The 13,417-nt window shown below is 35.4% G+C and overlaps 2 protein-coding genes across 2 annotated transcripts; both read right to left on the reverse strand.

The window, feature by feature from the left end:
* On the reverse strand, nucleotides 1-936 carry LOC114474207 (olfactory receptor 52J3-like). The gene has a single exon (XM_028464342.1). It carries the CDS (start codon nucleotides 934-936, stop codon nucleotides 1-3), a length of 936 nt encoding a protein of 311 aa, XP_028320143.1.
* A 3,820-nt stretch (nucleotides 937-4,756) lies between these two features.
* chrna10a (cholinergic receptor, nicotinic, alpha 10a) lies at nucleotides 4,757-13,146 on the reverse strand. The gene is made up of 5 exons (XM_028464339.1): nucleotides 13,086-13,146; nucleotides 10,692-10,837; nucleotides 10,428-10,582; nucleotides 8,222-8,754; nucleotides 4,757-5,439 (listed from the first exon to the last, which is right to left on the reverse strand). Exons 1-5 carry the CDS (start codon nucleotides 13,144-13,146, stop codon nucleotides 4,757-4,759), a joined length of 1,578 nt encoding a protein of 525 aa, XP_028320140.1.
* Between the last annotated feature and the right edge of the window lie 271 nt (nucleotides 13,147-13,417).

The raw sequence follows: 13,417 nt of genomic DNA on the forward strand, positions 1-13,417 counted from the left end.
TCAAAAAGACACTCTCTTTTTCAAAGCTTTGAGAAAAATATTCCGTATTTCACTCGTGTACAAACCATAAACGATTGGATTGAGAAGTGGCGGCACAATAAATATCAACATGCCCATGATCTTTTGCAAATCAGAGTAGACATTTTTGAATCGAAAAGACAATATATAAAACGTCGATGTGACCTCAAAAATGACCAGAATCACCAACTGTGCAACGCATGTGTTGACAGCTTTCGTCTTAGCCTCCGATTGTCTCATCACCAAACACGTGAACAGAATTTTCACGTAGGAGAACGCCTGGATAGACACGCTCAAAGCCTGCATGACGGCTGTGTTGAACAGCCCTATGATGTTATTGATCAGCGTGTTTCCACAGGTGAGGTTTAGGAGAGAAGGGTTATCACAGAAAACACTCAGAATGACTGATTTGCACCTCGGAAGCCTTGCCTGCAATGAGAACAACACAATAATGAAGAGAATGTCAACAACCCAAACCAGACTGATGATGCACACAACAGCTCTCGGGGTCATGAGAGTTGTATAGCGTAACGGCATGCAGATGGCAATGTAACGATCAACAGACATGGCAGCAAGAATAAACAGAATGGCCCCACCGTATGCGTGCAGCAGAAAGGCTTGTAGAACACAAAGTGGATAGTAAATGGTGTTGGTCTCTGTAACAATGACTGAAAGCACTTTTGGTAACATTGCAGTAATCCCTATGAGGTCATTGAGAGGAAGACTAAACAGGATAAAATACATGGGCCTGTGAAGGGTTTTGTGCAGAATGATCAAAGATAACAACGTCAGGTTACAGAAGAGGCAGAAAAAATAAATCCCAAGACCAAAAAGAAATATGGGATACTTTCCTCCAGGTGGAATTACAAAATAATGCATGGTCAACTCAGACGTCAGTTCAAATGAGCGGTTCTCCATTCTTACTTGGTGAAGAAGAATAAAAACCTCACGTTCCCAGTAGAAATCAGGCCAACACTGAGAGATGAGGAGCAATGTGGTTTCATTGCTTTCAGAAGCAACGCCTCATCAAGAGCTCTCCTCGTGTCCTGCTTTATGTAAGGTCTCAAAGTCCATTACTGTTTGCGTCACGTTTTACTCCTGGGATTCTCTGTAAATCAGGGATGGGCAACACTATCACAGTGGGGGCCACAAAAATGTGATTGTATCTAATCTAAAGGCCACACTAGCAACATTTATGTCAGCATTTAGAATAATAACTGACTGATCTGAGCAATAATATGGGGAATTTTTTTGTTTTTGTCTGTGGTTTTATGGTTCTGTCAGTTTGTAGTGATTTTGTGTGTTTTTGGAGTCATTATGTGTGATTTTATTTTTTGTGTTCTTGTAGTTTTGGGTACTTTTCTGTCATTTTCTGCATTTCTGTTGTTTATGTGCCCACGGTCTGTGTCCTGCTCCTTGTGATGTCTCCTTACCTACAGTAGATCTTCTGTACCGACCCAGCCATGTGCCATTGTCCTTATTTTAACTTGTGTAGCTGTGTGGTGGATGGGGTTTGTATGGGGTGGGTGTTTTTATGACTATGTAAAAGAGCTTTGAGCTGCATCTTATGTATGAAAAGCGCTTTTTATAAATATTGATTGATTGATTGATTGATTGATGCATGTATATATGCATATGAAAGTGTTCGTGTATGTACATGTATAACCGGATGCATATGTGTGTGTTTATGGATATATGTGAAACTCTGTACATACCCTTTTCCCCTTTTATAACATATATTTTAGTTTATTCTTTTGCACAATACAATTGTTTATTATTTTTGTGTGTACATTGTTCTATGTCACACTGCTTGGTCAATGTGAACTGGTTTATCGTGACAATAAAGCTGTTCAGAACTGAATTGAATTGAATTGAATTGAGAACATGCAAAGTCTTCACGGAGCAGTTCAAGATGTCTGACCCAGAGAAAAATCCCAGGCCTTCTTTTGCTGTTCTATGGGCTTATGGGTTTTTAAATGTGTTACATCAATATTAAAATTGATCCTTCCTCCACCTTCGTACACTATCTTAGTATATATACTAAGATAGTGTATATATATATATATATATATTTTTTTTTTTTTTAAGTACACATATTTACAACAATTTGACACTCCTAGTCTGTATTAACATGTTAAATCTTAGGCAGCTTTAACTTATTATTTTGTCATTTTTGCTTGCTGAAACTTAAATTAATACATGACAGTGTTAAACACCATTAAAAGTCATTACCGTAAATGTGCAAATTAAAACAATTTTGTTTTGTTACTTTGAGTATTTCACATGGGAATTGCATCAGTTACTTTGTCACAACACATTCATTAATGACCACCTTTGAGAATCAAGGAAAAAACATTAAAGTGAGTCAGTGTGTAATTAATCCCCAGGTAAATTGCTAACCAGCGTCGCACAAAGCCGGTAATGAGTTACTGTTTAGTAACTCTCATGGGAATGTTGTGTTTACAAGTTGTGCTGTTTTTTCCTTAGAATTATAACAAAACACAAATACTGTACATCCCTCAATTATTATTATTTTTTTAATCAGTACTCATTTATATAAAATACTGCTTCACTGTTTTTTGAATTATTGATTTTTGCTCAATAATCTATTTTTAATTAGCTTTCATATTTGAATATGTAAAAAACCTGTTTTTATCCCAACAAAAAGTGTATTTACATGTTTTTTAGATTCCTTCATGTTTTTCTATTAGTTCCTAATTGATATGATGCACAGAGGTGGTCACATTGTGCCTTTGGGAACAGAGACCTTTTTCATGCACTAACAGGGGACTTACAGGACATTAGGACAGTGAAGCAAAGAGAATTAACTTACCCTTGAGAAATGGACTGTATGGACTTGAGCTCATTTAAACAAATTGAGTCTTTCTTGACCTTTGAAAATTAAAAACTCAAACTTTGCATGTTCTCCCTGATTGTTTTTACAGGTGTGAATATGGTCCATTGTAAATGTCGGCCTTTGGTTGGTAACACGGTGTGTCAAGTTGAATGGTGACATTTCTAGGTTTGAACATCCCAGGTTACCTTGTGCAAGATATAAATGTATATGACAGACAATCAAATATTGGTCCAAGCTGGATTTCACATATAAACTCGGAAGGAACCATCATTTTTAGTAACTTTTAACGAACTTTACTGTCATGCTGCCCCATCAACTCCCCAACAACTTAACCTACATTGTAAACCTACATAAGTTACCAGAACTCGAAAAAATGTAGGCAATCGATTGGCTCGTTTTTTTTCAAGTTAATAACTTAAAAGTCAAAATTTTCCAGAATTTAAAAGGTTTGATGACTGGCTATATGTACTTTTTGACAACAGTATATGCAATATGATTTAAGTTTATTTTTTAAATAATCCCTGTTTGAAACAACAGAAATAACAGGACTGTATCATTCTTAGCATTTAATTACGTTATTCTGTTAAGTTGTATTTAAGTTGTATTTACTTATAAACAATTTGACAATTCTAGTTCCATTCAAAAAGGAAGAAAATGTTACACCAACTTGACATAATTAAGTTAATAGAACTTTTTTCTATAACTTTGTGTATAAACTACTTAATCAATGTATTCCTTTGAACGTTCGGGTTTACAGTGTAGTAATCATAGTGCACTATGGGATGGGACTGTTAAATGTGAACATAATGAACCCTGTGACAACGTGACACTGTCAGTTTGGATAGATTCTTTCTGGGAGTCTCTTCTGCAAGTGTGTGTAGCTTAAAATGTTACTAAGTTCAAACTTCTAGTGCAATATATCATGTATTTTGGAGTTTGTACCCCTTATTAGCGCGTGGAGTGACGTTTGCACACGTTTTAATACCCCTAAACCTTTTGTGAATCCGCCCCTTATTTTTTTCACTGATGACAATTTTCATACACATCACTGCTTGATGCATCAAAACATCAGTTGATCCTCCCTACAGTCCAGAAGAAATATTCACCTTATGTTATTCATCTACAACGCACTAAATCTCTCTTTTCTTCTTTCACTAAAACAGAGCAACTTTGCAACAGGATCCAGCAACTATCTAACCTTTGACATTCTATTTAAACGCACAAACATTGGTAGAATTGACTTTAGTTATGCTCCATTCAAATGAATCAAAATGTTGTTCCCAGGTCTCTCTTATAAATAATATCTTGATCTCAATGAGACTGCTTGGTTAAACAAGATGAAATAAATAAGAATTAAAAATGCCAGTGCTCTAACCCTAACCCTCCTCTGTCCTCTAACATAGTTGAGATTAAGCATCTAACTTTACTCACTGATTTAGTCCCTGTTGGAGATTAGTCAATGAGGGAACACAATATTTTAGATCAGGAAACAAACTAACAAAAAAAAACAAAGAAACTTCTGCAACTCAAATAAAAGAATAGAATAGAATTGATGATCTGACGGTGTCACAACCAGATCATCTCAAGTTTGTTTAAACTTTTACCGTCACAATATGTATTTTAGTGACCTTTTTGAGTGCATGTGGTTAAAAATCTATGTCTGGTAGGTGTTGCTTAAAGCATGAGTAAAACTGATGATTGGTATTTTTTGACTTAGTGTCATTGTTTGTTAAAAATAAAAAACCATACAATGTGTAAGTAAATAATTGGATTTTATTTGCATTTTAATAAGACAAACAGAGTTCTGATTCCTGAATGCAAGGATGACACTAAGTAAATCCTGTTTTGTCTGTAAAATATCTGAGTTATTGCCTGAGCAGATCAGATGGCTTTCCCCATGATGAGGAGGCTCATGAAAAAGACCATTATAAAAAAGATCCACATGAAGAAGCGATCTAAAACCTTGGCCACCTTCTTCCACTCCCCCGTCCTTCTCTGCGTGGCCCTCTGATCTCTGTAACAGTTTGCGATGTACTCTACGTTTCGCAAAAGGGCCTGTTTATTACTTTGAGTACAGCAGGGTATGTCAGCGTCTTTTCTCCCTCCATCGCTCACTTCACTCTTCCTGCATCTCACAGAACCACCAGAATCCATGCTGTCCATGCTCATGTAGACGCCATTTTTCCAACTGCTAAAGTGGTTGGTTGGATTCTTTCCAATAGAGCCAACGGGACTCTTTGTCGGTTCTGCATCTTCTCTCTCCTCACCCACATCGGACCCTGCTGCTGTTCCTTGTTCGCTTTCAGTTCTGAAGACACAGTCGTCTCTTTCTCGCCCTGCATAGTTGTTCAGTGAAGGAGGCTCCTGCTTCTCCTGTTGAGATGACATGCAGTTTTCACCCATTTCATAAACAAAGAACATCCGGGCCATGTATTGCAGGATGACTTTCTTGGCCCACTTTGGGACAGGCTTTGCATCGGGACCACAATGATGTATATTCATGATAAAAATAGTCAGGGCAGTGGAGGCTGTGATCATGGTCATCGTTGTGATGTAGTATTTACCTGTGAAATGATATAAGACAAATGGTAAATAAAGGAAAACTGATCAAACAATCAGAATATATGGTGGCAGGTGTTGAGCTTAGTGGCAATAAATGCTGACTTTTACAGTCAGGCAGGTCAGTTAAAGTAAACATTAAACATGTGAGTGAATGTAGATAAACACAGTTCTAGTAGTTTAGAGTCTAAAATAGCATTATATATTATTTTAAACAAAATGTCTTTCTTACATCTGACATTTCACTTTTTGGCAGTCCAGAGTTATTTCTTGCTATATGTTGATATTTAAAGTATAGGGCACACAGTATGGATGTACTGTAGATGTATCTTATTATTCAATCAAAAAAGTTGCTTCAATAAAAAATGATAATAATAGTAGTAATTAAATCAAAACTTCTCTTCACAACAAACAACTTCAAAACTTTTTTCACTTTAATGAAAAATAAAGTATGTAATAAAATATGTGCTTGAAAATATTCTGCATTTTAACTTTAATTAAATTAATAAAAATAAATAAATAAATAAATTTAAAAAAAAAAAGAATTACAAATATTTATTCAGAGTAACTTTTGGGATTGGGATATCCTATCATAAAATTGCCCAAATAAAAATGACTTGAATTAATTTAATTATTTATTTTTTAGATTGAATAATAACACAAATCAATTGCTCTCAATTTGCAATATAATCCTGGTTCCTTTGAAATTACTGTCATTCTTGATGTTGATTTTATTTGTTGACACTTCAATACAAGAAAAGTGCATTCTGGTGTCTTGCTTTTTTTTTTTTTAAATAATTAATATTAATTTATTAACAATATGATTGCATTGTTTTACTAGATAAAACAACAGAATCCATTTGTTTTTATAAGACCATATTTATCTAAGGTTTTGTTAATTTAATAAAATTTTGAAAAAATGTATTTCTATAAAACATTATATTCTCTGTTTATCTTTGATGCGTGATCAACTTCCGTGACATCGGACCATTAAAAACAGTTACAAATACCCATGGCTGGTGTAGTGAAAAATAATCCTACCTGTGAAAGCCTCCTACAGGAGCATGCGCACTAATAGCATAGTAAATATTTACACATATATGTACAATATTTTGCTAAATTAAATTTTCCTACTATAATAAACCCTAATTCTAACCCTAACCCTAAACCAAAAAATTAAAGGAAAGATTCTTACCTTTTTTCAATATGACGGATGCGCATGCGTAGTTCGCCAGGTGCGCATGCCCATTGTCTACCATAAGCAACTTTTACGGTAAGTTTATTCTACACTACACCGGCCCATCCTATACGCATACTAAGCGTCTGCTTAGGACCCCCTGACCACTAGAGGGCCAGTTTCTGTTACTCCTGCTGTGCATTGTGCGCATCAAAACTGGAATCGTCTACTACTATTAAACATGTTCACAAATGATTCCTTACCCCTTTAGCACTGAAATAATATGTGTAATATTACGTGAATATCTGTAAAAATCAGGTTTTTCTATTAGCTCTGTTTGCTAGCATAGCATCTCTTCTTCACTGCTAGAATAGCTGCATGCCAACTTGGATAGTGTCTGCTGGTCGAAACAAATATCTGAAGTAAATACAGTACACTGACTAAAATGGAGTATCTATTATGAAATACTGTAACTAATAGCTTTCACGTTTTTTATGTTGTAGGCTTGTCAATTACTCTTCTGGTTTTACTCTTTGGCCATGTTTGCACTTTTTTATTAATGTTAATTTATTTAACTTAAATTTGACCAGCAATGGCTTATTTTAAGATTCACTAGGATTTAACTAAAACAATTGAAAACAATTGATATAATTTATTTCAACTTTTTTTTTTTTTTTTGTTTTTTTTGTTTTTTTTTTTGTGTGTTTGTGTTTGTTATTTCAAGCTTGTGCCTTTTTGTAACACTACGTTTAAGTATAGTTAATAAATGGCTTTTAATAACACATAATAGTCATAATTTCAAAATTCCTCTCAACTTATTTTTTTTACAAAAACACGGTGGGCCGCTGGTGGGCTTCTCTACCACCACTGGTGTTTGACTTTTTATGCACGAAACAGACATTGTGTTTGTTTGTTAATTGACTTGGGTGTGTTTAGTCTGCAGTGAGATTGAAATATTTCAGTTAACTTTTTGTTTAATACTTACATTTGGAGTGTTTCCCATTGTTCTCTGTTTGCTTTACTTGAATTTAAAAGCATTTTACTTGACTTTTGAGATGTAATGATTTCATGTTACAAAAAATAAAAGCAGGAATTGCAAAATGTGTCTCTCTTTTCAGATTAAATTGAGGTTTGGAAACCATCTAGTACAAGTTTCAATCAACAGGAATGACAAATAAAATATAGGTGTATACGCACCAAAATGTTTTTGTTTTACGCGCACTATGGGCCCCATACACTGATTTTGCTTGGGACCCCCAAATGACCTGGGTCGGCCCTGCAAATACCACAGAGTTTGTCAGGCAGCTTTATAATAAGTTAAAATGTGAATATTTTACCTTTCTAGTACTGATATTGTAAGTTAAAAGAACAAGAACAATCCAAGTAACCGTAATAGCAATCCCTATAATGTAGTATTATTATTAGTACCAGCATTATGTAACTGCTAAATATTTTTTTTTCAAAAGTTTAAATGACACTTTGGTCTCTAATGGGCTGTTAGAAATTACATTGGACTTCATTGTTATGCAATAGCATGGGAATGAACCAATAAAGTAACTCAAACAGTGATTACAAAGGAAAGAATTAGGCTTATTTTTAAAAACCCTTACCGATTAATGGTACGTTTTCAGAAGGAGGCATGATCTCTGCGACTAATAACTGAAAGACGGTGAGGGCCAGCATCACGGTGACACCCAGAGAAACCTTCTCCCCAGAATCTGCAGGCAGGTAGAATCCTAGTGGAGCCAGGAAGGAGATCATCACACATGGGATGAGTAGATTAAAAACATAGAAGGAAGCTCTTCTTTTCAGCTTCAGAGTATAGGTGACATCAGGGTAGGGGTCAGCGCAGCAGCCATACTGAATAATGTTCTTTTTAACAGGCATGCCCAGGACCTCCCACTCAACGTTGTCCACCAGGTCAGCCAAGTCTGCACTTTCCATGGCATTCAGGATATCCAGCTGGTTCCCATTGTAGGTCCAAGAGCCGTAGGTGAACTTGCACTGCTGGGCGTCGAAGGGGAAAAAAGAAACATCCACTTTACATGAGCTTTTGGTGATGGCCGGAGAGTCCCACATCATCTGGCCATCATGTCTGATCACCACATTGGTGTCCATGGGCCCAGTAAAGTGATCATCTGCACTGAAAAAAAAATAACAACTCATTTGAAAGAGGGAATCAGAGTAACACAGCTAAAATGTCAATCCTATTCAAATTTGTGCTGGATAAACTTATAGATTACAAAAAATGGGGGAGAAAAGAAAAGACTTGGAGGGATGTAATTGAGGGTTTTCACCTACGTCACATTCTGGGCAGTAACCCGGATGCGCAGCCATATTGGAGGCACTCGGAGGTGAACACTGCGATGGATAAAAGTCCAAAACCATAGAAAAGCTCCTCAAAAGGCCTTATAGATGCAAAGGCATACAAGGAAGTGGGTCAGGAGGAAAGGGCACGATATTTGGAAAAGCTACGCTTTATTGGTAGTGAGTTGGCTCCCTTGTCTTGGAGCAATGAGGACCCGAAGAGTCTTCCGTCTATTGCGTACCCTAATATTGTCAACTACCTAGTTTTAACCCTATCCCAGTCTGGGTCATCCTTTTGATAAAGGTTACACCTTTTACCTGCACAATGAGAAATACAGCACATTTTAACTCTACATTTTAAGAACTGTGTCGCTACTGTAGTAGGCTATTAAATGTGATTATATGAAGTCAATAATGCCACATGCAATAGCTTGATATGAATTTTATTATTGTCATTGCTCTAGAAATGTAGTTTATAAAACTCCAAACGTTAATTTGCGGTCTGACTGATTGGTACAACCAAAAACACGGCAATAATTCACCATTTCCTCTAGTTCGACGTTCGGGATCTGCTTGTTTACCTACTGAGTACCTCCAACATGGCGACTTCCGATGTGATGACACGGTGATGACGCATCGTGAAAAGAGAGATAAATTCATTTAATTGCATGTACTCAAGCCAAATACTGCATAAACAGAATAAAAACTTCCACCTTTAGCTTTCTTATCGACACATACTTTCACTGATGTTTTTAAACTGAATTATTCAATATAAAATGAATTATTAAATATAAAATGAATTATTAAATATGTACATGTATGATTTATCTGTCTGGATAGAACTTTTTCACTTCTGATGTACCAATATGGCATCCTTGAGCATTGGCTGATATACCAATCCGTTCGATACAATATCAGCACATTTCATACATACTTTCATTACTTATTTTGTAACGTAGAATGTTAGAAAAGCTTTGATCAAGTGATACTACTCAGAGAACAATAGTCAACAGCAGTTGGTATTAGGAAAAACTGACCAATTTGTTATTTACCAATGGGTTACATACATTTTAATCTTAAAAATAAGCACATTCTACAATTGAATAAAATGTGTAACAAATATATCTATAATGAATTAGGAAACCCTGAAAAATATCCTCAATAAATCCAATAAAATAATATTAGGTATATTGAAGATTTTAGATGCAGGTCGATCAATCAATCAATATCGTATTATATAATTACACCCATGAAAAAGGTGCTTATATCAAATCTAATTAGTGAAACAATGACACAAGAACACCAACCAAGGAGAAAATCAACACATCTTGGCTCAGTATCCAATCTGCTTTTCGTGTGCTTCAAATGATGCAACAATTTATTTCTAAAACATGTACAGATATGGCTGCCTTCTTTCTCTAGGTCATTGGGATTTCATTAAATACGTAATTAGTAGATACAAGCTTTAACTTCTCAGCATATCATATAGGTGATAATAGTCCAACCTACCTGTTATAAAGCACTATATCAGGTCTCCACACATAACTACCAGGTATGCGAATGGTATCGAGTCCATCGTAATCATCTTTATTCCATTTCAGATATGCATCAACCCATACTTGCCGTATCCATAAATAGGCTGTCAATATTTGATTTCGCTCATCCTGTAACACATTGACAATAACAAACTGTAATATCAACAACAGGCGTGTGTGTGGGTATCTTTATTCATTTGTACATAAACACCAGTGTCGACAGTGTTTTTTTTTTTACCATGTCGATGATCTGTGAGAGTGTAACTTGCAGGGTCACATTGAGGATAGTGTTTGTGTCCTCCACGGGTCTCAGTGCACTTGTGTAATTTATGAAGAGATCTTTGAGGAGTTTCTGAGCATATTTCCCATGGGCACACAAGCAAGCTAAGGCCAAGAAAGAAACAGTCAACATAAAAACACCCAATATCATGTCATAATGCCTTTGTGACTAATGCTATACTGTAAAGCTGGGGTGTCAAACTCATTTCAATTCCGGCGCCGAATACGGAGCAGTTTGATCTTAAGTGGGCCACAGATTTTAGGTCTAGGTATAAATGACATTTAAATAATAAAGTATTTGCGACGCACCAATACTTATTTAAGCAATAAACAACAGATTTCAGTCCCTGCAGGATGTTCTCTTTTGAACTTTTGTGACCAATTCGTACTTAATTTGGGGAATTTTTGTGAAATAATTTAAAGAAAAGTGCAGGATTTTTAGAAAAAAATAGAGAGATCTTTCAACAATTTGATATTAGAAATAATAATAATTTGTGCTGTAATTTTGCTTTTTTCGGAGTAATTTGTTGTTTTACTTGTTTGTGAATACTGTGGGTTTGCTGAGTCCTTTTTGTGCTTTTCTTATCTGTTTATGTACTTTTATGACATTTTCAGTAATTAAGTATACTACTGTTGTCGTTTAGTTCATTTTTGGAGTAGTTTTGTGTGTTTTGGGGGTATTTTCTGTGTTTTCCACTTGTCTTTTACTGTATTTTCCTGCAATATTGTAATTTTTTGTGTATGTATTCCTGCTCTTGTTTTATGTATTGTTTTGTCATTTTGTGCATGTACTTTGGGGGCTCAAAGGGGCTGGTTTTGGCCCCCGAGCCAACATCTGCTGTAAAGCCTTTGGAATAACTGAAGTGGTAAAAAAAAAAAAAGAAAAGCGTTTTAAAGTTAAATAATGATGGAATGATGATGAAATAATTGTGCTATATTCTATAGACATGGATATGCTTATAATCAGCCTGCCTTTAAGTGTTTATAAATAATCATATTAAATAAATAATAATACATGGCACAGTATAAAGAAATAACTGATTTCCTCAGTTCTTACAATCTGATTGATGTTCTTGTGAAAGGACGACGCTTCAGAATTTACTGTGACAGGAATACTTTGCAATCTATGAATAAAAATTGTTGAATTAATGAGAGAATTAAGAATTATATGTCGATCCTCTGAAAGCCTGAGTGATACTGTAAGCTGTTGATGCAGGATGCAACGGGATATAATGAGGGAAAGCATGCAATGTATGACAGATGGTGAAAGATTCAGAAGAAAAAAATTAAGACGACAGGCTCAAGATCAAGCAAATCATGGTGAGTATCATGTGTTAGCTGAATACTTAATCTACTGAACGCACAACATATGAGTCACAAGTGGGACACAAATCGGAGGTGAAAATATAAACTCTTATTATGGGATTCATTTAGCAGATTTTTTGTGATTTATTTTTCCAATTTTCATGTTTCAAATTCAAGTTTTTGGAAAACAAAAGAGTTGAAACTAAATGCAAGGATGAGACTAGATTAACAAAGCATGATGCATTGTTGTGTTTTATCTGCGCCAATAAAGGATTTGTGTTGGCCAGATGTTATCTCTGCTTCAATAAAGCTTGTGAGCTGGACACAAAGATGTACTTTGGGATTATGATTACACAAAATCCTCTGAACACAAGTTTGTGAATCTCAAAATATTACAATATGCCTTATAGGAAAAATCATATCAAGTGACAAAATGCTTGGTCTATAAGGTTTGATTCAGATAACTGATTTTTTTTTTTTCTTTCTATCAAAGCCCCTAAACTTCCATCCATCCATTGTCTGACCCGCTTGTTCCTTTTTTTAGGGTCTCGGGGGTCTGCTGGTGCCTATCTCCAGCTCTCATTGGACGTTGGGTGCGGGTGCACCCTGGACAGGGCACCAGAGGTCCACTCACATTTACTCCTACGGGCAATTTAGAGACTCCAGTCAACCTAACAGTCATGTTTTTGGATTGTGGGAGAAAATTCACAAAAGCACGAGGAGAACATGCCAACTCCACCCCAAGGCTTGAACCCAGAACCTTCTTGCTATGAGGTGGGCTATGGACGTGATAACCATTATTCATGTGCAATAAAATATAGAAGTTGTCTTGATGATCATTTGAAAGTAGATAATAATAATAATAATAATAATAATAATAATAATAATAATACATTTTATTTAAAAGTGCTTTCTGAGACACTCAAAGACACTTTACAAGATAAATCAACAAATATAAATCAGAAAAAAAGAACATCAGTAAAAAGAAAGGCAGGAAATAGAAAAATAATAATAAAAATGATAAGCAAAAAAATAGAAGGAAACTTACTTGGAATATAACCTAAACACAGAACCAAAAAAAGTAATGTTTGGAGTCTCCGTCGTTTCATTTTGACGATGTTGATGTTATATCATCCAAATGAATGGAAAACAAAAGATCGGATAAAATGAAATAAAATAAAACAAAACAAAATATAACCAAACCAAACCGGACAATGTGAAGCAAAGCAGTCTGTCCAGATAACAGCAGTGATAGTGTGGCAGAGGCGGAGCAAATGTGGATTTACGGCAGATAAACGCTGTAATGCGTCGTGTGTTAAACCCAGTGCAGTCTGTCATCTTATTAGACACCTGATCACAGTGTGTGTTTATGGATGAATA

The sequence above is a fragment of the Gouania willdenowi genome, chromosome 13, assembly GCF_900634775.1.
Source record: "Gouania willdenowi chromosome 13, fGouWil2.1, whole genome shotgun sequence".
Lineage (NCBI taxonomy): Eukaryota > Metazoa > Chordata > Actinopteri > Blenniiformes > Gobiesocidae > Gouania > Gouania willdenowi.

Bases quoted from the DNA above. Each gene is read 5' to 3' on its own strand.
- LOC114474207 (XM_028464342.1), bottom strand. From the start codon at position 936: ATGGAGAACCGCTCATTTGAACTGACGTCTGAGTTGACCATGCATTAT.
- chrna10a (XM_028464339.1), bottom strand. From the start codon at position 13,146: ATGAAACGACGGAGACTCCAAACATTACTTTTTTTGGTTCTGTGTTTA. The intron at 8,755-10,427 runs GTAGGTTGGACT...TTTTTTTTTCAG, and splicing joins GATATAGTGCTTTATAACAG to TGCAGATGATCACTTTACTG. The intron at 5,440-8,221 runs GTAAGGGTTTTT...ATCATTTCACAG, and splicing joins TGAAAACGTACCATTAATCG to GTAAATACTACATCACAACG.